The sequence below is a fragment of the Falco rusticolus genome, chromosome 2 (genome assembly GCF_015220075.1).
Source record: "Falco rusticolus isolate bFalRus1 chromosome 2, bFalRus1.pri, whole genome shotgun sequence".
Taxonomy (NCBI): Eukaryota; Metazoa; Chordata; class Aves; order Falconiformes; family Falconidae; genus Falco; species Falco rusticolus.
In genome coordinates this window covers 77,614,128-77,638,481 of record NC_051188.1, presented here as the reverse complement: position 1 = coordinate 77,638,481, position 24,354 = coordinate 77,614,128, and the positions used below count along the sequence as shown (strand labels likewise).

Below are 24,354 nucleotides of genomic sequence, written 5' to 3'. Positions count from 1 at the left end.
TAAATGTAGTATGGGAGAAAAGCACCACTATTTCTGCTTGGGCACACTTGTAAATGGGACACAGCTCTGAATACATAGAATAATTTTGTTTTAGAAATGTTGTACAATATTTTGACATTTCCTAATTTTCATATCATTTTAATATTATTTTTATTAAATAATTATTTAAATAAAAATAATAATTAAAAATTATTTTTAATAATCCCATGCAACTCATGGGATTAAACTCAAATTTGCAAATATTTCAGATGGCTCAGAATTTTATTTTATAAGATAGATATTACTCACTTCACTCCAAAATGTCAGAATATCCTTATTATGCTATGTTTGCAGTTCTCCTCAAAAACCATTCTCCCATTGAAGTCCTATTCCCTAATGATCTGCTTTACTTAGCATAATTTATCCAGTGCGTAAGGATGTTTTTCACCCTACTGTATCCTTTGCATTTCCTGAGTACATTGTAAATATTTGGGGAAGGGGGTTCTTTCCATGTCTTGCCCAGGGAATCACCACATAATGAATGAGATTGAAGGCTAAAATAGCATGGTGAATAGAGGATGAATTGATGTATATAATTTCCATATGGTAGTTTAATGCATGAGATTTCTTTTAATCTGTAGGTGTTCCAGCTTGAAAATGTCACTGTAACTTCAAATAAAAAAAAAAAAACCAAACCAAACCTGTAGGAGGAAAACCCCATGATAAGAAAATTAGCCCGAGGGAGAAAATCCTTCAAATGAAACTTTGCCCATAGCAGCTGAATATTTTGTTAAGAGCTGAACACACTAAAATCATCATTGTAATTGAAGAGTCAACTGTTTTGACTTCTTTTGTACAGTTTTTAAAATTAAGAACATAAATTATCATGTATGAATCTGGCTATTCATAGTGCACAAAGTTGTTTGGGATAGGAAGCTTGCAAAAGCAATCCATTTGTTTTCCAACCTTACTTGAAATAACATGTACCATTTTATTTGTTATCGACTTCAATTTTGTTTCAAAGGACAATTGCTAGAATGACAGCTTAGTAACATCGGACTTGCCGTAACTTTTGCATTTTTTATTTTCCTATTAGAAACCTAAGCCAGAAATATACCCCACTTCTTGGCAGTTGATTAGAAGCATTTACTATATTTTTTGACACTGAAATTATATGGTTCTGTGTCAAATAATACATCCCAAATTCTTTCCTCATGCAGAGAGCTGTGTGGCTGGCAATAGCTAGATGGACTTCTTTGGATCATACTTATGATATTGGCAGATACACAGCTTTGGTTCTGCATATGCTTGGCTTGAACAAAACCTACACAAACATAATTTGAGAGAAATGCATTCTTTTATAACATTATTTTTGTGTGTTATTTGTACTACAATGGCAAACAAAGCTTCTCCATCCCCCAGATCTGGAGCTGCTGTTGTGCAGGACCCAAGAGGAGTCTATGATTGAAGGTTCTGATCCAGGAAAACATTTGACCAAATGTTATATTGTAGTTCAGTTGCTTGTAATTCCTTCTGTTCCACTTTGCAAAGGACAATTAAAGAGCAAGCGAGAGGCTGAGCTGGGGAGTGAGTGACTGAATGTTGAAGCTGCTGTCTTGGCAGGTGGCAAGTCCTGCTGGCAAGGGATGGAGGTGATCTGAGTGCTGTGCCTGGTGACGTGCTGGACTACGATGGAGAAAGGGGAGGGGGGCTTTCCCTCCTTGAAAACACTGAGAATAGTGCTCTTTTCTTCCTTTGCTTTCATGACAAGTGCCTTGAAAACAAAGTGTTGAAACCACTTAAAATATCTGTTCAAGGGAATGTCCAGTGTTTTCATAGCCTGCTCTTATTTTTGTTCAAGCCAGAACTACTCAGCAAGTTTGTCCTGAACTAGCAAATGGATTCAGCTGTCCCCAGAACACATTCTTTGGCAAATAACTGTATTGCCCATAAACAAATACAGTTTCACCAAACTGTGATGGAAATGATGCATATGGTAAGAGGTCTTTGCAAGAATGGAAATGTAGCTTGGCCTTGGAGGGGAACAAGCACTGTGCTTGAGTGCTAGGGTGTTAAACAGCCTGGCTGTCTTAAATATCTGTGACTAGTTAGGGAGGTAGGTTTATATGCTGAGCAAGTCCTCATGGAGTACTGGCACTAATAGTAGTGTCAGAAGCTCAGAGCAGGAACATCATTCCACCAATACAGGACTGTTTTTTCAAATGACATTTTTCTATATTCTTGTTAGGAACATTAGCAATATCATGTTTAAAAAAAGTCTGTTGAAGACTGTTTTCCACATCAGACAGGAAGGTCCAGGTTTTCTGAAAACTGCGTGCATTATTTTTTTTTTCATCTGCTGTTTAGGTCTCCTAAAACTCTGAATATTTGATTACTCTGTTAAGTCTCACAGTTACTAACCTACATTGGACATACAAAACAGTGGCTTCAAGCATTTGTGCATATGGTGTGTGAAGACATGAACAGAGGATCAGTCATAGCTAGAATGAAACTTCTGAAAAAAAAGGAAAAATTAAAAAAAAATGGTCACAAGCCTGCAAAACCACATCCATAAATTAGTTTCTTACATTTCATGTAGTCTTCACTAAAGTCAATGACAGCGTAGTGTTCAATTGTGTAAAGATAGGCCCATATAAAAGTCTTTGCAGGACTGAAGTTCACATCTGTGGTGTTACTTTCAACACCAAAATGACATCATTAAAAAGAAATCCAACAGTTACAGTTGCTAAGTGACAACAACACAGGTACCAGTAGTGTCCTTTGTTGAACCTAAGGACTGAAAAGCTATAAAATACTAACATATTTCGCATTGCACTGGGCTGCAGCTGCCTGGCACATGGGTACCTGCATGGAGCCAGACTGGCTACAGCACCCTGACTCTTGCACAGCATCCGTGGGTGACAGGAGGGAACAGCATCGTCCTTGGCAGTGGGGAGGAAGGATTAGGGGGCAAAGATGCAAAGGAAACCAAACTGCCTTAATGCCACAGCTCCTTTTTGAAAAATGCGGTAGCACTTTAGAGATAAATGTTTTAACAAAGAACTTCTGTAGGTAAGTCACAGTACATTGTGGGAAACACTGGGCTAATGCTAGAGTAAGATCAAGTTATTCCAAGTCAGATCCAGCCCAACAGAAGAAGGGATAGTTTAAACGTTTATCTTCCACTTGATACAGTCTTTTGAGAAAATTGAGATGAAGACGACAACACCCCATGCAGTTGAGTGCTGTGAACTAGAAAATTTTAGCAACTTCCTGGGACAGGCCCAAAACAAGATCTTTTTAGGATAAGTGCCCTGTTCTATGGGACTAATGCTGCATGCAAAACTTCTGTTTTACTGGATCCCAGCTAATTGCAAATGGTTGTTCGGAAAGTCACAGGCCACCAAGGTAATTGAACACACATGTTTTAGCAAGTTTTTCACACATGTCTGGCAAGCCTTTCATAGTAGGAGAAGGCTTTAGGGATTCTTTCCTGAGCATTAAATCATGCATTAAATTTTATCAATTATTGCTTACCTCCCTGTTCCCACTTCTGCTTATTTTCTGTTATTGTACAGTACTCTTTGTGTCTTGTAACATGACCTACTTATAGCCCTTTGAAACTCAGAATTTCCAGTTTTCAGGAAACTGTGATAATGTGTAATTTTGTTTAATTTTCAGTGGGCTGAAGCCTTAGTCCTATTGAACTGAAAGGAATTTTGCTATCCATGACAGTGGACGCAGGACATTGTCTTTAGTTTTCTTAAAACTGTGTAACCTACAAAATGCAGTAGATATGGATAAAAAGATTGTGACAAGTCCCAGGTCTGTAAAAACTATGAGTTAGAATTATCTTGGCAATTATCTATATTGAATGCTTTTTTTTCAAAGTGATAAGTAGTCTGTGCCCGCAGTTTTTATCCATTAAAGTAATTGAGAACTTCAGTCTCTCTCTTCCTGCTGTATTTAATCCCCAAGAGAAAATATTTTGGTTTATCCTTGCCAAGTCCTTTGATTTCACTGTAGTACTTTTAAGATTACAATCTAATTTTCTTGTATGTTGTTGGAAATGTCTTACTGTAAATGCACTGAGCTTTAGAAATGTGGCCATACAGAAATCAGATCAGGTGGGAATTTATCAATATGGCATTTCTTGGGTGTTGGAAATACTTGGTATTTGCCATCAAGCTTTCAAGTCCAAGATATGCTGTTACTCTTTAGACGATTTTGTGTTAGCAGTAAAAATTTATTTTATAAACTTGCCACCAGGCACCAGGTAACACCAACTTGCCCACAGGTAGTTCCTGGGTCACCCAGTTTCCAAACAAATGTTCTTTCTCCTACCCAGACGATCCTGTGTGACCACCACTGCAGATAAGGGGTAAAGCTCCCAGACGTGGGATCTAGCAGAGGGGAGGAATGAGCTATTTGTAGCACATCATCATGCTGTGATTTGAGAACTATCCTCTCTGCTCTTCAGAAAGCCACAAGAAAACTGCCGTCTCTACAGGCATTCTAGTTATTATTTCCTCTCAATATATTTGCTCTGCTTTTCCAAAATGTGATAAATATTTTTAGTTTAATTGTATAGCTGAGTTTCAAGATAGACCAGCATTAGTTAGCACTGATTTTTTTAATTATTTTTTTTTCTCACAAGGCATGTGGTATTACTGGGTCTTGGAGAAAGCCAGAAATATCAGACAGTTACAGAATGTGTGAATCTTAATCGGTTTTGGACCACACAGCCTAGCCTCGGGAGTATTCCTAGATGCACTATCACATTTTCCAAGTGCTTAATTTGTATTTATTTTGTTAATCTCATTGCAAAATAATTTTCCAATTGTTATTGTTTTCATGTTTTCATTATTTAAAAGGGCCAGCCAAATTTATTCTTCTGTCTTAGGCAGAAAAAGAGAGGAGAGAGGAGAGAGGGGAGAGGGGAGAAGAGAGAAGAGAAGAGAAGAGAAGAGAAGAGAAGAGAAGAGAAGAGAAGAGAAGAGAAGAGAAGAGAAGAGAAGAGAAGAGAAGAGAAGAGAAGAGAAGAGAAGAGAAGAGAAGAGAAGAGAAGAGAAGAGAAGAGAAAAGAGAAGAGAAGAGAAGAGGAGAAGAGGAGAAGAGGAGAAGAGGAGAAGAGGAGAGAAGAGGTTACCAGTGCAGTCGAAGTAGTTTGCTTTTACTGTGGATGTATGCAGCATTAATTTAGTGTTTGGAAACAATGATGGGAATGGTATCTTCTGCAAAGTGAATTTCTCCTTCATAGTTTTGATAAAAGAAGACTGTGCATGGAGAAGTCTAATTAGTGCATTGCTCCATCACCCCCCCCCCCCCCCATTGCTCTTCTAACCATGCCCTGTCACACAAGAGATACCTAGTGCAGACAGGGCATTTATTTCAGTTTTAATATAAGATACTGTGAGATATCTGGCATGGATTGAGACATACTAAGTAGACCAAAGTTTTATTTTTATGTCTATGATTTCTTTTACATTTCCTCTCTTCCCCACTGCTGAAGAATTCACCTTTGGTGGGAGACAGCTGTCTAAATGGAAGGAGACTGCTAGATACTGGGGAAAAAGATCAATGGGGAATCAATTTTTTTTTGCTGTTGTTCAAATCTTGAACTACATCTGAGTTCATAATTAGCATAAGGATGTATAGAAGTCCTGAGAATTTCTATTTGTGTCTGTCTGTCTGCTGGGGTGGGGGTGGGGGTATTCCTGGGTATTGGCATGTACCTCAAGGTGGTCAAAGGCTGGGCAGATTTCAGTTATTAAGAATGATCTGGATTAGCCCTGGTCTTTCTGGGTCACTAAGTTTCAAACACAGATATTTCACATCTGTTTCTTGTTCACAGCCACTAACAAAGAAGTACAATACCAAAAGAGTCCCAATTTTAGATGTGTGTCTGGTCCTTTAAGGAATTCAGCTAGTTACTTAGAGAGGGGGGAAAAAGCACAGCTATACCTCCTATTCAAATCTGCAGATTAGGCAAAAGCCCAGAGGTGAAAGGTCAAATAAAACAGTTGAAAGCATTTTCTATAGACTTCCTGGTCATGGAGGGGAAAAAGAGCACACAGTCCTCCAAAGCATGCTATAAAAGTCAGAAGAGTGAGAGACACTTTAATAGGTTTCATTCTTGATGAAAATCTTGAAACAGCCTCACTAATACAGTGTAGAAATCCAATATGCCAGACATATTTGTTGTGTGCAATGCCCATCAATCTAGGGATGGTAGGACCTTGAAGGACAGTGTAATAACCTGTTCAAACTATTGTGTAGTTCTGTTAAAACTCTTTAAAACATTTGGAAGAAAGTGATGAAAAATGTGGCCTTTGCGGTCACAGTTACTTTTTTTTTTCCTTGCAGTGTAGTTGCTTTTCTGAAGTGTTTTGGTTTGGTGGGGGTTTTGTTTGTTTGTTTGTTTGTTTGTTTGTGGTTATTTTTGTTGTTTGTTTTGTTTTGTTTATTCTGTAGTATCATTGTCACTTAACCAGCTTTAAAATAGATTCAAACATAAAACAAGTAAATTTTAAAAAAGCTTCAAATATAAAACAAGTAGATTTCATATTGGTGGCAAATTTCAGCCAAAGTTTTTAGCACACTTTGATTAATCTATACAGCATTCCTTTGGCATTTGATGGTACAATTGTTAACATTCTGCAGATGGGATAATTAAGGAAGAATGTAAGGAAAGTTCAGGTGAGATTCATCTCATGTAAACAGTTATCCAAAAGCTAGGTGTCTCAGGTAATGGTACACATTCCCTTTGTAGGTAATGGAGAGAGAGAAAGAAGTACTTTAAATGTGTGATTCATCTCAGTTCTTTTAAGTAGCTGTTGAGGGTCAGACTGAATGACATGATGAAAACAGGTGTATTGGGGACTGCAGAAGTCTTGGAGAACTAGCTTAGTCTTGACACCTGCATTTAAAATCATTGAAGCCTGATGAAGTGAACCACACTTCAGCAGATATTCAGTTCCTGTCTGCAAATGAGTTTGTCACCACTGCCCTTTTATGAAGTATGTGTTAATTATTGCAAATAATTGCAGTGTCAATATAATAGTGACTGTGTCAATGTAATTCATGTGAACAGAGCTCCTGTTTCACTTCCTATTTCTGTAGTATTTTTTTAAGTAGAGAGTATAGCTGGTCTGCAAAGATGATCACAACAGAAAAGGTGGGCAAACAGTGGTGTAGTCAACAAAAAATATTTTGGCTGCTAGAAGTTTAAATTGCTTGAGTCATGGTTAGGGACACAGAGTCAGTAAACAAAGCGTTTTGACTTTCACTTTGAAAACTTACAACATTCCATTTCTGTCAAGCTTTGTCCACTGGGAAGCAATTAATTCTTGATTGCTAGCGTTCCATGAAGCGAAATAAAAATCATGTTGCCCCAAAATCGAGTCCTCTCCCAACTTCTCAGTTCTGCCAGTGAGTGAAGTGAATTCATTGCTATGACTGGAAGAAAGGTCGTGATGGGGAAAAGATGTGAAAGGACTAACTGCCTGCATGGGCTGGAGGAGCTGAAGACAGTGCACGGGGTGATTGCAAGGAAGGAAGCAACGGCGGGAGAGAGGGAAGACGTTAAAGCCACAGCAGAAAGAAACCTCTTTTAGCTGCTTCTGTTCAAGTACTCCTTGTATTAAAAGAAGTGATTTCTGACCTTAGAAGCAGCCGTTCCTCGGGCGGGCCGGGAGAAGCAGCCGGCGGCGAGCCCCGGCGCTCCCGCAGAGCGACAGCAGCGCCCTCTAGCGGCGGGCGGGGCCGCGCTGCCGCCGCGCCGCACCGACGGGGGAGCCTCGGCGGGGGCAGGACACGTCCTCCGTCCTCCTCCCTCCACCGCGGTGCAAGACCTGGTGGTAAGGGGAGCGAGAAGCAGAAAAGCTTGGAAACAGTGCTGGGGGAAAGGGTGCTTTTCACGGGATGCATGCTGTGTTGCCCCAGTGGCCAGGTAATTGGTATTAATTAGGCGGCTTTATGTGGGCTGCTTGCTTTGGCATAGTAACTGGAGTTTGGCGAAGGCAAATGCCCTACTTCACTCAGAGTAGCGCCTTCCTCCCAGGGCAGACCTCCATGTTTCCAGCCATGATTCCATGGGCATGAGCCTACCGCAGAAATGGACCCCATTTTTCCCAGGATGGAGTTTGTCCTGTGCCCTCAGACCTAGTGCTGCACCAAACCCACTCAGGGGTGGAAAGAAGAGGTCCCTTCAGCAGCTCCCAAGGCCCAAGAGTCCTGGGGACAGCAGGGGAGGAGAGTCCATCATCCCAGAGAGCAGCGCTGGAGCTGCTGGCTGGCCCCGCAGCCCCTCAGGGCAGGTTGTGAACTCCTTTCTTCTCCCGAGCACCAGTTTGTTCCCCTGCTGAAAGCAAGCCTACATGTGAGAGCTTTCCTTGTGGTGAGGGGAACGTTTCCCCCTCTGGGAACAGATTTATTGACATTTTCTTCAGAGCCAGCTGAAAGTTGTGAATTAAAGGGAGGAAGTCCTGCTGAAGGGCTTGTTGACAGCTTTCTAAGAGTGTATTTGGCCCTCATACGCTGAGCTGAGTATGGCCAAACTGGTGTTTGGAGCTACATTTAAGCAAAATACTACATGATTTAGAGACAATTAAGACCTTTGCAGATGTATCTTACCGTGCCATGAAGTAGCATTAATTTGCCTGATTTTCTTAAAATCTGCTTCCAAAACCTGCAATGCAAAGTCTTTTATTCTGCTCAAGTTTTTTTGATTTGTAGCATGGTTCTACATAGAGAAGAACCTTCTTTTTACCCGTCATTTTGGTGAGAGGAACAGTGCTTATTTCTTCTTTTCTTTTCTATATTCTCTTAGTTTCTTTTAATACCCACATCTGCAGATGCTGTATGTACTCATACTAAGCATAACACACAAGGTATACAGGTCTCCAGCTCGCCCAGTTATTTATCCCAAGTTATTTATAATGTAAAGAAATCTGTACAGTTAAAGGGATGAAGGCCACATTATTAGCAGTACTAACAACATATTGATAGTAAAAAGGAAAGAAGCTATCCGGGCAGACTGCTAAACAAGTGTTGTGAAAGTAAAGACATAGTGGAACCAGTGAGGATAGCAGCCTGCGCCTGTAGCCTGTCGATTGGCCAAGGCTGAGAGCAATGTTCTTGGTTTACCTCCCAGACAGCAAGACGGATTGCATATCTGTTTACATAGGGAATATTGCAATATATTTCATACACCCTAACGCTCTAGTGGATATGATATGAAAAAAAAATATCTCAGGACAAGATAGGTTTTTAGAATTAGTGGCATTCCAAATAGCATGAGAAATGGTCTTTTTGGAAATATTTTACATGTGTTTAGGTGAGTACCTGCATATTGAACATATTTCTAGTACATCCTAGAAAGGATGCAACAAGCAAACCAACTTTTTTCTTTGGAAATTCATCTTTGTTTACAACCTAGGCTAATCACTTCTTTTGCATGGTTGGACCAAATCTTTAGGTCTGTACAGGGCCCTGTTGCTTTAAGCAAGCTTACGATCAGCATAGGCAGGATCCTTCATCTCCAGTTTCGAAAGTGCTTCTCTAAAGAGGGAGCTCTTTAGTCCTAAACATAGAAGGAACTTAAAGCAGTGTTTAAGCCTGCCTGTATTCAGGAAATAACTTAAGCACAGTTGTAATTCCAAAGCATGTGCAAAACCCCTGTTTTGATCAAGAAACTTAAGTACATGTGTAATGTTAACAGGTGCGGTGATGTTTTGTTGCTCTGTGGTTTCTAGATGCAGGCTTGAATGTGAAAGAAGATTCTAACAGAAAGGACCCAGACAAACTAGGGTGCCAAGCTTGACAGAAAAATTAATGGGGAAGGGAGTGTTAGGTTACCTGTGTGGATTTTTAATAAGTTTTTGTGTTTTCATTCTGTTTGTTGATCAAGCTGCATTTTTTCAAACTCACACATCATTATTTCAGACAATAGCACATAGTTGCCTAACATAACAAAAATGAATTTTCTTTCTATTTAACCTTAACAAAATGCAGAAAAGAGAAAAATAGTAAAAGTGTTGGTACTATTTTTCTTTTGCAATTGGATGATGGTGATTTGATAACCCGATATTTTCCTTTCCTTACAATACCCAGTTTCTGTCTTGCAATTGGATCAACATAAATGTAAGCACTCAGAAAACTGCCTGTGGCTATTAGTTTGAAAGTCAAATAAACTTCATTGAATTCTTTGGCACAGAATGTGTGCCAGTTTAAAATGACAAAATCCTTGCTGGGTTGTGAGCTCTGTAAAACTTTAATAATAATAATAATAATAATAATAATAATAATAATAATAATAATAATAATAATAATAATAATAATAATAATAATAATAATAATGCTCAGCAGAGTCTGATATTGCCTGCCTTATACTTTCAAAAGTCCTGTATAAATCAAGAGGAGGTTTGTCTATATGGAGGTAGGCTGGAGAAGGTTCATTAGTAAAATCTTGTGAATTAATTTGTTAGATCCCATCCACTGGAGAGCTGGAAGTGTTACTTCATGCCTCTCAATATATTTGAGAAAAAAATCAAAATATCATGGGCTTAGCTGTAGTGGAAGTCACCCAACTGAAACATTATACAACCCTTTGAAATGTCAAGAAAAAGGTTCCAATCTTTTGGCTGTCTTGCTCATTGTTTGGAGATGAAAAGGGAGGAAATCAACATCCCCATGAAATACAATTACTGTAAATTGCTTTCTTTTCATAATGTTTGTGATGAAAACAGGAAAGTTACCAGAAGTTACCTACTCTGCAGAAGCAGAGTAATTTGGCAAATGTAGGCTGCAAGAAGACATTCAGCAGTGCAAGACCAGATTTCTGTATGAACCAACTAATGGAGAATCATCTAAACTATTGCATGGCAGTGCTGTCTCTGGCTTGCTCTGAAGTGACCAGAAGTAATCGTTACAGTGGAAGAAACCAGAGCTCCTTACAGGGAACTATAAAATCAAGCCAAACTTGTATGGGGAGTTGATCCTGTGGCACCTCAGGGTCCAGAGCAGGGAGGAAAAGCAGTGTGTCAGCTCTCCCCTTCCCAGTCTCTTCACTGGGATCTGGAGTCAGCTGGAGGCTGGCTGGCAGGCTGACGGGGCTTGTGAGGCAGCTGGAGATGAACTGGGCACAGGCTCAGCTGGGTGACACACAGCAGACTTGAAACAGGGTCTTCCTTGGGGCAGCTCTGCCAGATCCCAGTCGCACTGGTCCTGTGTCACTCTGTTGTGTCCAAGGATTTCTAGCTCTGCAGTCCCCACGGGGCACCTGGAAATGAGGATTTCCTGGGACCTAGTGCGTGGCAGAGCCATTGCCATGAGCAGTGGCAGGTGGAAAAGCCTTTCCTCTTGCCCTGCCTCAGGTGAGATGGAGCAGTGCCTGCAGGATGAAAGCCCCAGGGCCAAGCAGGCAGTGTTTCATGTCCTCCGGGTGTGTCTCTGGAAAAGTGCATGGCCATGTTTCATCTTCTTCAGGTCTGGATAGGAGGGAAGAATAAACTGGGACTTAGCGCCGTCATTGTGTACCACTTGGAAAAAATGCATGCCGAATGCCAGCAGTCGTCACCAGTCACAGAAAAACGCTCCAATTTCCTTTTCTTCTCCTAAGGAGCAGGAGAGGAAGGCATTGGGAGAGAGTGAGGTCATCTGCTTCCACTGAATAATGCTATGACAAGCCATCACTAGTTCTTGTTCTTTTTATCATACCAGAGTCCCTTGTCAGAGGGCAGGACTTACTACAGCAGGAATTGTCTACCCAGTGCTGCAGTGCTTTCTAGCAATGTGTCCATGGTTTGCTGTTGTCATAGGAAGCACTGAGAAATTGTAAAGTGGTTATAGTAGAACCAGTTTTTAAAAATTACACGGTTATTAAAAAAGTTATACATTCTGACTTCTTTTAATTTTTCCTTCAATTTTTGAGGGTCCTATTTTCAAGCTTTCCTCTTCTAGCTGAAAGCTCAGAATCTCTACACCAGGAACTGTGTCTTTTGCAAAAGCATAAACTGTTGTAAGACTCAAAAGAGCAAGGGGGTTGTGCCAGCACTGGATCCTGAGTGTTTCTTTACATGTGGACTTTCACACTGGCTGGTACTGTGGAAACACTTCACCTTACTTATTCCCATCCATTTAGGTGTTGTGTTTTTTTAGTTCAGCACTCCTAAGCAAGGGTCTGGGACAGGGACGGTGTTTTGTTTGCACAGCTGGTACTTTTGGGGTGGCCTGTGACTGCCAAGTGCTTCAAAAGGACAAATAAAAATATAACACTGCATAAAAAATTACTATCACACTCCAACTGGGACAGGAATTGCCAGTGAAACCATCTCATTTTCATGCCTGGATAGAGCTGTGAAGTACAGGAAGAGTGTGGAAAATTTAAGATTGTTTATGGCATTCAGGCATTTGCTTTTGAAATGTATGTCTTTTCGTGACTTCCTTTCCTCAGTAAGAAAGAGACATCAAAAAGAAATTATTGTCTCCAATCTACTTGCTCCTTCTCTACGAAAAATGCACTAGGTCAGATCGGCTAGAAAGTGTCAATAGCTCAAGAATCCAGGAATGAGGTTAACGGACAAATATAGATGCGGTGTAAGTGGGGCTAGGCTTCATTAACATATTTGGAGATACACCCGCTTACACCAAATCTGGCTTTGGCCCTGAATCAGCAATTCCTCAGTGAATAGACTGCATGAAACTATTGCCGAATTTGGCCCATTTCATCTGACATCTGCATCCTGCCTCGAAGTTGCATGTCACACTTACTGCACATCAGATCACACCTGCCCAGGCAGTCACAGGCAATTGACTTTTTTGTTAAAAAAAATTAAAAAAAATAAAACAAAAATTAGTCACATATCATCAAGAAAAACAACATTGTTTTAGGACTCTTATCTCTTCACTCCCAAATATCCTGTTTCTTCGAGCTGCGGTGGCCAGGACCAATAGAAACCTCTTCCTGCCATTGGCTGACTTCATTTCCCAGAGTTAGCACAATCTCATCCGCTCTAAACAACCTCATCAAAACTTCTTTCTGGTCAGAGCGAAGCAATAATTATTATTAGCAATTATTAGCAATCAATAATCTTGATCACATTATGGCAAGCACTATTAAGGTAAGAAGGGGGTACCTTTTTTGTTGGAATTTTTTTCAGTGGTGTGTTCTTTGGTTTCCTTTATCAACCTAGATAAGTTAGAATTGGGCAACACCCCCACTGCCACAATAGAGGACAACAAGATTTCCTTTGTACTGCCTAGTAAATTTCCTTTTTCCTACTCCAACCATCCGCAAGGCTTAAAAACTTCAAACTCGGAAAAAAAATTGGGTTTTTTAAATTCACTGTTCAGTGCTGTGGATTGCATATGCGAAGCCCTTTTATGAGAGCTTCTGAAATTTCTTGTAGGTATCATTCTGACAACTTGGATGTGTTTGCGGACTGCCATAAGGGGAGAGGGTGTGCACTGGAAGGAAAAAAAGGGTTCCTAAGAGCGCTAACGTTTTGGATCCTTTTAAATGTTTCTCTTGTTGATGGGGACACAAATATTAGCAAGTGGGAATGAGAGGCACCAGCTCTTGTTTCTCTCTGATGCAGGTGTTAATTATGTGCTTTTCTAGAAACTCTTATCCTTACACGCGGGACCTTTCTGAATGTTATTTTAATGGTGTCAGCGAGATCTCATGGGTGTGTTCTTTTTTGTTTTAATTTTTTGGACAATAAAATTCCCTTACTGGCTTATAAATTGATCTCGGTGCATGTTTGGTTTTTTTAAGAATGGCTTTGCTGAGTTTTTCAGGTTGTGTCACTTAGTTGAATAAATCTATATGTCTATGTATCTAGTTTTTGCTTCTCTGTATGTTGCAATAGATAGCAGTTACAGATATAGCAATAGCTGTGATTAATTGCAGAAGTATAACTGTAAATAAATGCTTTGTGATAGCGAAAGTAATTTTACATATGGAGCAAAAGAGCATGTACAGTGAGGACTCTGCGGTATTCTATTATCAGATTTGGGATCAAGGTATTTGTTTTCTTCGTGGTATTGTCTATTTCTGTACTTTCCTAATTATGCTGGAGATTTAGTAAGAGATACAGAATATCAGTGGTGCCTGGCCATTAGCTAAGTGGAGCTGCAGTTCGATTTCTTGGTATTTTCTGCTTACATGTTTTATTTTAAAGATTATTTGATGCTTTTTTGTTGTGGTTTTTGAAATCTGAAAGTCTTGCCTGAAGACAATGTGATTAAAAAGACTAATGAACTTTCTCTTTTTATGATCACTGATGCTTTCAAGAGGCTATCTATAGAGACAAAGATCTGAATCTCCTCTGCATTGCTGGCCAGTATCTATTATATACTAAGTAGCTCCTGAAACAGCTGAATTCCCTTTGGTTTTGCCACGCATTTCAGAGACACAAGACATGACATGAAAATTGCTATGAAAATCTGGAGGCTCAGGGAGTCAAGTGTTGCATTGCTAAAAGAAGGGCTATACGCTGAGATAGTAATGCTGAGTTTTGCGTCTATTAATCAGAATGCACTATTGATGTCGATGGGAAATTCTTTTCAAAAATGATGGTACAATGAGATTAGATATTGTATGCATTTTGAGGAGCTCTTTTTATTTATTTTTTGATGTTTTGTATTGGCTGAATTATAATAGGGTAAATTATTGTAAAAAATATCTCTTTGTTATTTTACCTCCACCATACACTTAAAGAGGTGAGAAGAAACTGGGTGCAGTTGTGTATTATACAGCCTGGTCGTTATACACTGCGGTCGGCAAAGCCTCCTGAGTGGAAAAATGTACATTTTTTTCTCCTCATCTGGGAGTGTGAAACCTGCAGGGAGAAATAGGCACCCCAAAACACTGAGGATTTTGGTGCCCAGGGTGCTTGGAAAGCTGAAGCAAGGATTTTATTTATTCAAGTGCAAAATGTAAAATGTCTGGAGAGGAATGACAGGTGCTTTGTAGTCCAGCTGCAGAAAATGTACTCTGACATGAAGCTAAACCAGTCCAAAGAGATTCAGTTCTTCTTCTATATTGAGTACATAAAGAAGTCATTTAACTGGGAGGTTTCTGAACTAAAGATATCCCATTTGAAGGCCAAATGGGTGTTTTTGCTTTTGCTAAAGTTAGGTTTAGCAAATATTTCTTTGCAATTTCAACATAATGGCCTGTGTTGTCCACTGACAATGGGTAGCCAAGCTCTCCCAGCGCAGGTGACAAGAGGCTGTGGGCAAGGGAGGTGGAGAGCTTTATGTGGGATCTTTGTATCAAGAATTAACTGTCTTTAGGGAAGCTTTAGAGTTATTAAATGCCAAAATTGGGTTGCAGATAGCTATGCATTTGCTTATAACTGAGTAGAAATTGCTCTAAAGGTACACGCTTGCAAAGGTGGCCTTCCGGTAGACTGTCTGATTCATTCTTTTCCTGTCACAAATGTGTAAACAGACCCATGGGACACTCAGGACTCAGGAGAAATCAGGCTGTCTTAACTGAGGCTGATTGGTATCTATGAAGTTAAGCATTTGTGTAAGTTTTCTGGCACTGGGTTTGACATCATGAGTGTGGCTTTACCAAATGACATGTCTCTTATCATCCTCTGCCCTCCTCCTGCTGCCCTTTTCACCTTCTCACCCATGATGGGAAAAGCAGCGTGGTGGAAGGTGTTTCTCCTAAGTAGGAGGACACAGCAGTGCCTTTTTCCTGGGCTGTGACATGGATGGCTTATTTTAATTCTGACCTTTATCCTGTAAGAGCAGCTGCCCTCACTCTGGCTGAGGACCTCTTCTTCTGACCGGGAGCAGGACACGCTCCCATAGAGGGTGGAGTAAGAAAACTGCGGATAGCAGTGGCAGAACGTGTGCACCTCCACAGCCAGGACTTTGGTTTCGGTATACAGTCAGAGGGCTGATATTTCTAATGCATTTGCTTCCCTATACTTGGTGCACATGAAGCTAACCTCACTGTGAAGTTTTTTTGGCATTTCAAGGATAAAATGTTTCTTTCAAGTGGAGAAGGTCTCCTAGCAGTCAGGATTTCAGCACTGATAGAAGATACGTTTCCTTCTGGCACAAGTAGTATCTGACAGCTATGTGCAGTAGCTCAACAGTGCAGAGCACTGAAGCTGAAGACTATCAAACCAATACAGCACTGCTAATTATAAGCATCCCACTAGTTACTGTAAATACAATTTTAGAAAATATCAAAGGCTTCTGAATTAGATCTGTCTTTTTTGGTGGTTTGGGTTTTTTTTGGTGTTTTTTTGGGGTTTGGTTTTTTTTTGGGTTTTTTTTTTTTTTTTTTTTAATAGAATGGAACAAAAATTACTCAACTGTTACCTTGAGATGAAGTAAAAATACTTACCCTGAAGGTCATTTTGTTTTTTTGCTATTATCTGATAGTAAAGGAAAGAACCCTAAATAGAAAAATACAACCAGAATTCTACGTCCTTGCCATATAGCAAGCCTTGTTATATTTCTCTACCTACCTGCAAATGCAATTATACTTATTCTTAGAAAAGCTCTTCAGTAAGTTATCTTGACTGATTACACTGCAAATGTTTCTTACTCTAATTTACTTCTAAATATGCACACGTTCACTTTTTACTATTGATTTCTAATGCAGCGTTCACATGGAAGCTACAATTTCTGCGAGAAAAAGTCTATGCATTTGATAAAGGACAAGAGAATCTTTGTGGTTTCTAAGGCTTAAAAGAGTATGACTATACTGATTAAAGCAGTACATAGTGAAAAGATTTTTTTTTTTTTTGGTGAGGAATCTTAGTCTGTGCTTCTCTCTGTAGTATTACTTTTCGCTCACTTTCTCTTAGAAAATCTAAGTACTCACTCAAATACTTCTAAAGGCAAGGAAGGATGGAAATAGTTAAAAAAACGCACCCTGTTCGTGGCATATGGAAATGTTTAAGTCTTTGTTTAGAGGACTGCATCTGCACTGAATCCAACAGAAATAATATAGTAATTTGTACTTCTGCTCCTTACATTAAAAAAATTATAAAGATTATTCTCTTTTTGTTCTCATCTCAATTAGGAAATGATCCAATGGTATATTTAACTTTAAGCCTGTAAATACTTCAATTTGCTTTGGTGATATGACACAGCCCTCTTAAAGCTAAGCACACACCTGAGTGCTTTGGTGAATCAGAAGCAAGAACAGTAAGAGTGCCTTAAACCACTTAGCCTAATCTTGCACTCCTTAATTTAAAGTTTCCACCAATTTCATGAAGATTTGGATCCAATAAAGGCAGTAGAATCAGACTTATAATTATTTCTGGATAAATAGTATTTGTGGCTCGAATACAAATGTACAATTTCAAGGAAAAAATAGTCATAAAAGAACAGAAGAAGACATTTTGGGGATTTTTGCATTGTTTTCTTTTGCTTTTAAGCAGCAGTCATTTAACTCTATCTGGTTTGCGGCTACACATGTCAAAATGAAGTAAAATATAAGGATTTTGCTTTCTAGAATTAAGTCCCCAGGCAAGGAACAACAGCTGAAAAATTTGTTATGTTTGACCGTCTCTGTTTGTTTGTTTGTTTGTTTTTTCTTAACAAGAACTATATTATCTCTTAACAAATTGTTTTTCAGCAAGTTCCATGATATACAAAAGGTCCTTCAGAAATAATATTAAAAGAATCAAGTGCTATTGGAGAATGACTTGCTGAAAGATAAATAGAGATGCAGTTTTGACAAATGTCAATGCCAAAAGAAGATACTTTTTTTCCAAATGGTGGTTTATAATCCAGTAAAATATATATAATGCTGTCCGCTCAAAAATCAGCAGGCCTCATAATGCAAGTTTCTAGGTTAAGCCAACAGAATTATTTTGAAAATCAGCAAAGTGGAGAAAAGTAAAAGAAAAATCTGGTTTCTATCATTTGTATTATCAATTTTAATAAAGTAAAGGTGATACAGTAGAAAATACCATGTACAGTGCCAAACCTTGTCAAATTAACAAAATTCTTTTCATTGAATACAATGTGGTTTCTATCAAATTCATCATTAACTATTAAAATTAATTTATTTTGATAGATAATGATACAGTAGGGAAATACTAGCAACTTTTCACATTGTCAGTAATGAAAAGCCCATGGTCAGAAAAAATCGCATGTGTTCTGGTCATCTTGCTGTCCTTAATATATGTGTATTATAGAAGAAATATTGACTGTGTTCAAAACATCAACAATGATAGAGAAATTACGAAGTGCTTATATGAAAAAGTCATGAATCCTTTCCTTAAAGGATGGATATGTCTTTATGTTTTAAGGGGTTATTTTAAATGTTGTAACCCAGCCTGCCTGAGGTTGGATAGTGCTGTGTTCCTCAATTTATTCCCTCCCCCTGCTCCCCTTAAAAGAAGGACTGTATTATCCTGTAAACAACTTGTCACAGTGAACAGAGGGAGAATTTTCAGGAAATCTGGCAAGATTCAAGTTGCAAACCTGTATCACAAGGAAGCTAGCTATCCTTGGCATGCGTCCTTAGGCACTGGGTTGCTGATTTGTACTATGCACATAGTCATCCTGTTAGAAATCATAGACATTGCTTTCAGGAAAGGGATATTAGTGGGTAATAAACAAGCAATATTAGTAATGGTTTTTAATAACTACTGTGTAAAAACCAGTGATTACCACTTCTGGTAATTATCATGTCATGAATCAAATTTGTTTCAAAGTAAAAAGAATAAAAGGACAATTGTCATAAAAATTTCATTGAAATTAAAAAGTTAAAAAGTATCATGAGTAATAGAAGTTTTTTAAGGCTAGGCTGAAGGACAGACCAAACAATCACCCACATAGAGCAAACCAGGCAAATAGTTCTTTTGGAATGGTGGATTTTGGAAATTAATGAGTGGAAGGAATGCATATAATCCTATCTCCTTTCGCTTGCAATTTGTGTTTATTTGGAGTGTGTATCTCAAATGATGAGTGGGAAATGGTGTCACTAGGCTGGCGTAACCTTTTCACACTAGGAAAAGATGTGACTTGCTTAGTTAAATGTGTGTGTTGCCAGGTTAAGCAGTGCCTGATGGATGGGAAGGAAATACAACAAATTTTAAGGACTGGGTATATGCAAATATCTGCAGGAAGGGGTGGTTCACTATTTACGGGAAGTAGCAGAACTATTTAAAATTACCTACCTGACTTGAGATAGATGAGAGAGGGAGATACAGAGAAACAGTGTTGTAACTGGGGAAAAAGCCACGGGAGACTAGAATTGTTTTGTTTGACAAATCCCTAATTACAGTTCTGCTGAGAGGAACAAATAGCAGTATATTAATTCTACATGGAAGATTTTGTGTAACTGCAATGCTAGCCTGTAAGGTTTTTTTTTAAACCTTGTTCTTTAGAGTTTAAAAACATCTTTTTTTAGATGATATGTTTATTACCGCAATAAACAGTAAAATGCTACCACAGCAATTACCTTGATGATAAAGAGTCTGTAGACAGATACTTCCTGTGTTCATTTCCTACCCAGATAAGTCGCCAAAATCAGGGACTACCAATACAGGAAATGCTTTCAATAGGAACTTCCTATCTGTTAATATCTAATTCACTGAAAAGATCTAAGCCCTTCTTGTTTCATGTAAAGGTACTGTTCTACCTGTTACTATTTAAACATTTAAGCTACAGTATGATACATCTGTTTGTCTAAAAATTTAAGACCAATGTTGTTATGTTGGACTATGAAATATCAGGGGTTTTCTCTGCAATGGTAGGAAAAATGCCCCTGCATTTTACAATACTGCATATCTGGATGCTTCAAAATACATTGTCATTCTGTCAGATGAAAAGCAAGCAAGCTCCCTCCAACTCCTTGTTGCCTGCATCCTTTCCTTATTTGTATGCATCACCAAACAAAATATGTGTTTCTCTAGCCCTTGATGTGGACTTCTTCAACAAATAGTTCAGAGCATGTTCTGGATATATTAAAGAGTACGGCCACCCCTTGCAATCCACAATGATATATATATATTCAAACAAAATGACTAAAATGGAAGTTTTGCCTCACTGTACAGAGAAATGAAAATATGATTAATCTGTATGTTTGAATTTCTGCTAAGAAAAAGAGAAACCTAGAGCAAAAGAAAAGTAAACAAAGACAGAAAACTTCCATTGCTAATCATATCTTCAGGGCACATGAGTTGACTGAGTTTTTACAAAACCTAAAGTGAAATTGGCCAAAATGGAGTCAAAAGTCAATGGCTTGACTGGGGCCAGGCTTTCACTGAAGTTATTCAGGAGCTCAGCCCAAATTTTGTGTGTTGTTTTGCCAGCGATTGCCCTGGAGTCGTTCCAGGTTTCTGCCGCTGTAACTGAGATTGGTATCTTGGCCTTTGCCCATAGAGTTGAGTAGTCCCTTGCTATTGTGGCTTCACATATATCACACCTTTTCATCTTGAAGAATAGACCCAGGTTCAGTTATCTTCTCAGACTACGGTGGGAAAGGCAGTTGTTTAGGTTCATGTTGTGGTTTAACAGGCTGGGAATCTGAGGTTGGATTTACAGACCCTTTAGAGACCTTGGTGAACATATCACTTGGAGCACCAGCTGTCAGACAGGAGGGCCAGTCCCGTGGGGTTCTGCAAGTTAAAGTTGGTTTTGACAAGTAGTTTCCACAAGGCCATAGGTGAAGTAGCACTAGAATGTTGCTCGTTGGATTTAGGTTCACAGGGGTGCTGGGGAAATACACGCTTTGTCCTGAAAGCAGTGTTCCTCAGACATAGTTAGTCAGCTCTTATTTACTTGCATACATTTTTATTATTGTTAGTCTTTGGCGTATTCACATCAGCTTCCCTCATGCATAAAGTATTCCCTTGGAAGTGCTCAAAATTGTTGCTTTTTACTAATCAGATCAACTCACTAAAGTGGTGGCCAGAGACATTTTTCACATTATTTCCATACAGCCATTACCTTTAAAAAAATTTTCCTGCAGTTTGTCATCAGGGCACCATTACATGTACCATTTTCATGGAATTCAGAATCTGATTGTTTAGTCTATGTAAAGGGGGAAAAAAGAGGGGGATCCTGTGCCTTTAATGTTGTTTATAACGGTTGGACAGAGCTTGTCAGGTGAAGGTTAATTGCTCTCCAGTTAAAGCAGTTCTCTGCACAGATGGGTTATCAGGGCTGAACACTCGTTACAAGATTAATCTCATTTCCGACAAGACTTCCCTTTCCTTCAACTGATTTTTGCTCAGCCATTGGACCTGTCACCAGCCGTTAAAAGAAGGGTGGGTTACCTCTGGGATATTAATGCTTGTGTGCAGTGAAACAATGCAAAGTGTGTGTCATATCGGTAGGGAACATCTTTAGGAGACAGCACATTTCAGTGCTGTTCTGAAGGTCGAGATTCATAAACAACAGAAACAATCAGGAACATTTGTATTAACCCTCTTAATGAACACGGACTCTAGCTGAACCATCCATCGGCTTGTTTTTCATGTCCATTTTCTTCTAAATATGGTATATTTTTAGTTCCAAAGGTGTATTTTTGATGAAAATTTTAGTCAAAAAAATAGCCACTTGTGAGCTGTGGAAACCAGGATGCTTCTGTCTGGTTAATTAGTTGATGGACATAGTCACTTCAGTTAACGCTTGCTTCAGCAGGAGGAAATGTACCATGGTGACCACTGAAGAAAACCAAACGTTGGGAGGTTTGTCTCGGGCTTTACAGTACACATGTTGAATTTTCCCTTTTTTGTAAGCTGGAGTAAATCAGGACTGGATCCACTATGTCCAGTGGGCTACAGAGGTATAAGAAGAATGTAAAGTGAGAGGAGAACTGATCACACCATATTCTTAGCATAATATTGCCTTGCTAACCAAGACTGCAGCAGATCTGCCAGTCTAGGCTGATCCTGAATGGCTGGATGGACTGAGTTGAAGGAGGCTACAGCATGAACGCAAAAGTCTTACTGGAGTTTTGGGTTTATTTCAGGAGTTCTGATACAACCAAAATAACACAGCTAGGCAAAAGTCTCTGGATGCCAGGTTTCTTCCATGCAGCTTTAGTCAGTAAATTCCGAAACATGAAACAAATATTCAAGGCAACAAACAGGGTAGCTCTTATGTTTCCTCAGAGTTTCCTGTCCTGGCTTCAGATCAGCGTGATCCTGTTGATAGTGCTGAGTCTCTTCACTGACTTCAGTGAACTTTGGATCAGGCTGCATTGTCTTAGCCAAAAAAGCAAGCTCTGTGGAGGGTCACAGGCAGAAGCATAGTATTCATTGAGTGGTCATTGTAGATGTGATCCATCAGACCACACAGACGCGTGCTGAACTGAAAGCTTCTGAGCTGTTCCACTGATGTTTTAGGTTAAGAGTGTGCAAAAATGCCTCATCATGCTGGGCTCTGCAATGGTGAGGTGACACCCCCCACCTGCTTTTTATTGAACTAGTAAGGCAAATCCAACACAATTTATACACCTGTAAGGACAGAGGTGTCTTCACATGTACAGCATTAGGCAGGTTAAGTAGTGAGGAGACTTACGTCCAGGGAGACATCAGAAAATCATATTGTTTCTTCTGATTTGGAGTGAAAATACAGAAATAGGATACAAAGAGAAAGATCATTGCCCTTGTCTGATAGATGCACAACAAAGTCGTCATCCTCATTCCCATGTATGGAGCTTCTACATAGTGAGAAGAACAAATTTTTATGCATAATTAATAATACTAGTCAAGAAAAAGTTATTCTCCTGAAAATGTTTCAGTGAAGGTCTTTATTGAAAATGTTCCATTTTAATTCACATTTTATAAACTTTTTTTAAAAATTAACAAATTATCTTTAAAAAGTTTTTGTTAGAAAACATCTATCTAAAAGCTTCTGACAATTTATTTTCTTTTTTTTTCAATCATCAAAGTAGTCTAATAACTTTACTGCTGAATTCTTGGTTTTTTTTTTTTTATATTGGTGAGATTAAAAATAAATTTTCCTTTGATTAGAATCCACAGGTTTTAGAGAAATGTACTTACTACAGTTATAAACCTGAAAGGTAGACAGGAATGTAACCCCTGGATGTCATGCTCTTCAGCATGCATTCAGAGCCAAAGAAATTCAAGTAAGTGGATTCCATTAGAAATTCAAGTAAGTGGATTCCATTACTGGTTCTAATAAGATAGGAAGAGTGCATAGTAAATCTTTACAAACCCAACTAAATCATTGGTGCTTTGTGCCAGAGGAGGCAATTTTAGTAGAAGGTCTTTAAATGGACCAGGTTGAAATTTTGAAAAAAGGGTCCCTAAGGTTATGTTGTTACATGTCTGCTTAGAGCCCTGAATAAGGATCTTAATTTTCCAAGGTGCTGATCAACTTGAGAGTTCCCACTTTCTGCTTAGTGAGGCTTCAGGTGGATTTTTGAAGATGAACCACTTATCATTAGAAAGTGCTATTATGTCATTTACCTGCTTTCATTGATGTGAAAAAAACTCTACTTGTCAATACTTTCTAGAAAAAGTAAGAAAAACCAAAAGTGGCTAGGTCTTTTTTGTCTATCAAAAGTCTTTAGTAAAATAATGTAATTGAAAGTTGAAGAAAGACAATCACATGGGAGATCAATTTGGGCAAAGTAGCTTTGCTGTATTCTTCTTTCTTGCACCTTCCCCCAACCAGTAGTTTAAACCAGCTGAAATGCTAGAGAGATACAGTTTTTCAGAACTTCTATATTTTCCCCTCCCACCTTTAATATATGAAACAGAGGCTGGTTTTGTTTTGAGAATTAGTAACTATTGCCTTTTAAACTCTTCAGACCTTTTGCTTGATGGTGTTGTGTGAGGTTTTCATTCGCATGGGTATCAATGACATACTTTCAAACAAAAAATTGTCATTAACTATTGCTACTCATGCAAAGTTTTTGTTCTGTCACTTAGGTTGGGAAGCTTTAGCTCCAAACATTCCAAATGGGATAGCAATGAACTACAAATTGAAAAACTGCTTGGTGGGCGAGTGCATTGCAGATTTGGCAACTATAGCACCTTTTTTAAAAAGTGTGTTGAAATAGATACTAAAAATACTTTGAAGTAAAGCCTAAATATTAGCTGTCTTCAGATTCACTTCTCCCCCCCCCATCTTCATCACATACTAATTTAACCTTTTAGAACGCAGACTAGACTAAGTAAATTCTAAGTATGTTTCTCTTCTGAAACTGGGCCTTCATAGTGCTGTTTTCCTCTTTCATAGTGGTTTTTGTTTGGCCTCAATCTCTCTCAGTCTCAGCTGAGAGACTTCATGGAAGATCAAATTCTTGCCAACTCTCACAATTTTTATCAGGAGTCTTGTGATATTTAGTGTTTTTCTTAAAGGGCAGTTACTTAAATTATATGAACAACTGAAGTCTTCAGTTTTCAT

The 24,354-nt window shown here is 38.9% G+C and overlaps 1 protein-coding gene across 2 annotated transcripts in view; it reads left to right on the top strand.

Moving 5' to 3' along the window:
- The first annotated feature begins 12,973 nt into the window (after positions 1-12,973).
- The window catches only part of ERG (ETS transcription factor ERG), a 64,812-nt gene continuing 53,431 nt past the window's right edge, over positions 12,974-24,354 (top strand). For both annotated transcript variants that reach the window (XM_037377505.1, XM_037377504.1), the window contains exon 1: positions 12,974-13,100. In XM_037377505.1, coding sequence (XP_037233402.1) covers positions 13,083-13,100 — 18 coding nt within the window. In that variant the 5' untranslated portion in view covers positions 12,974-13,082. The remainder of the gene's footprint in view (positions 13,101-24,354) is intronic.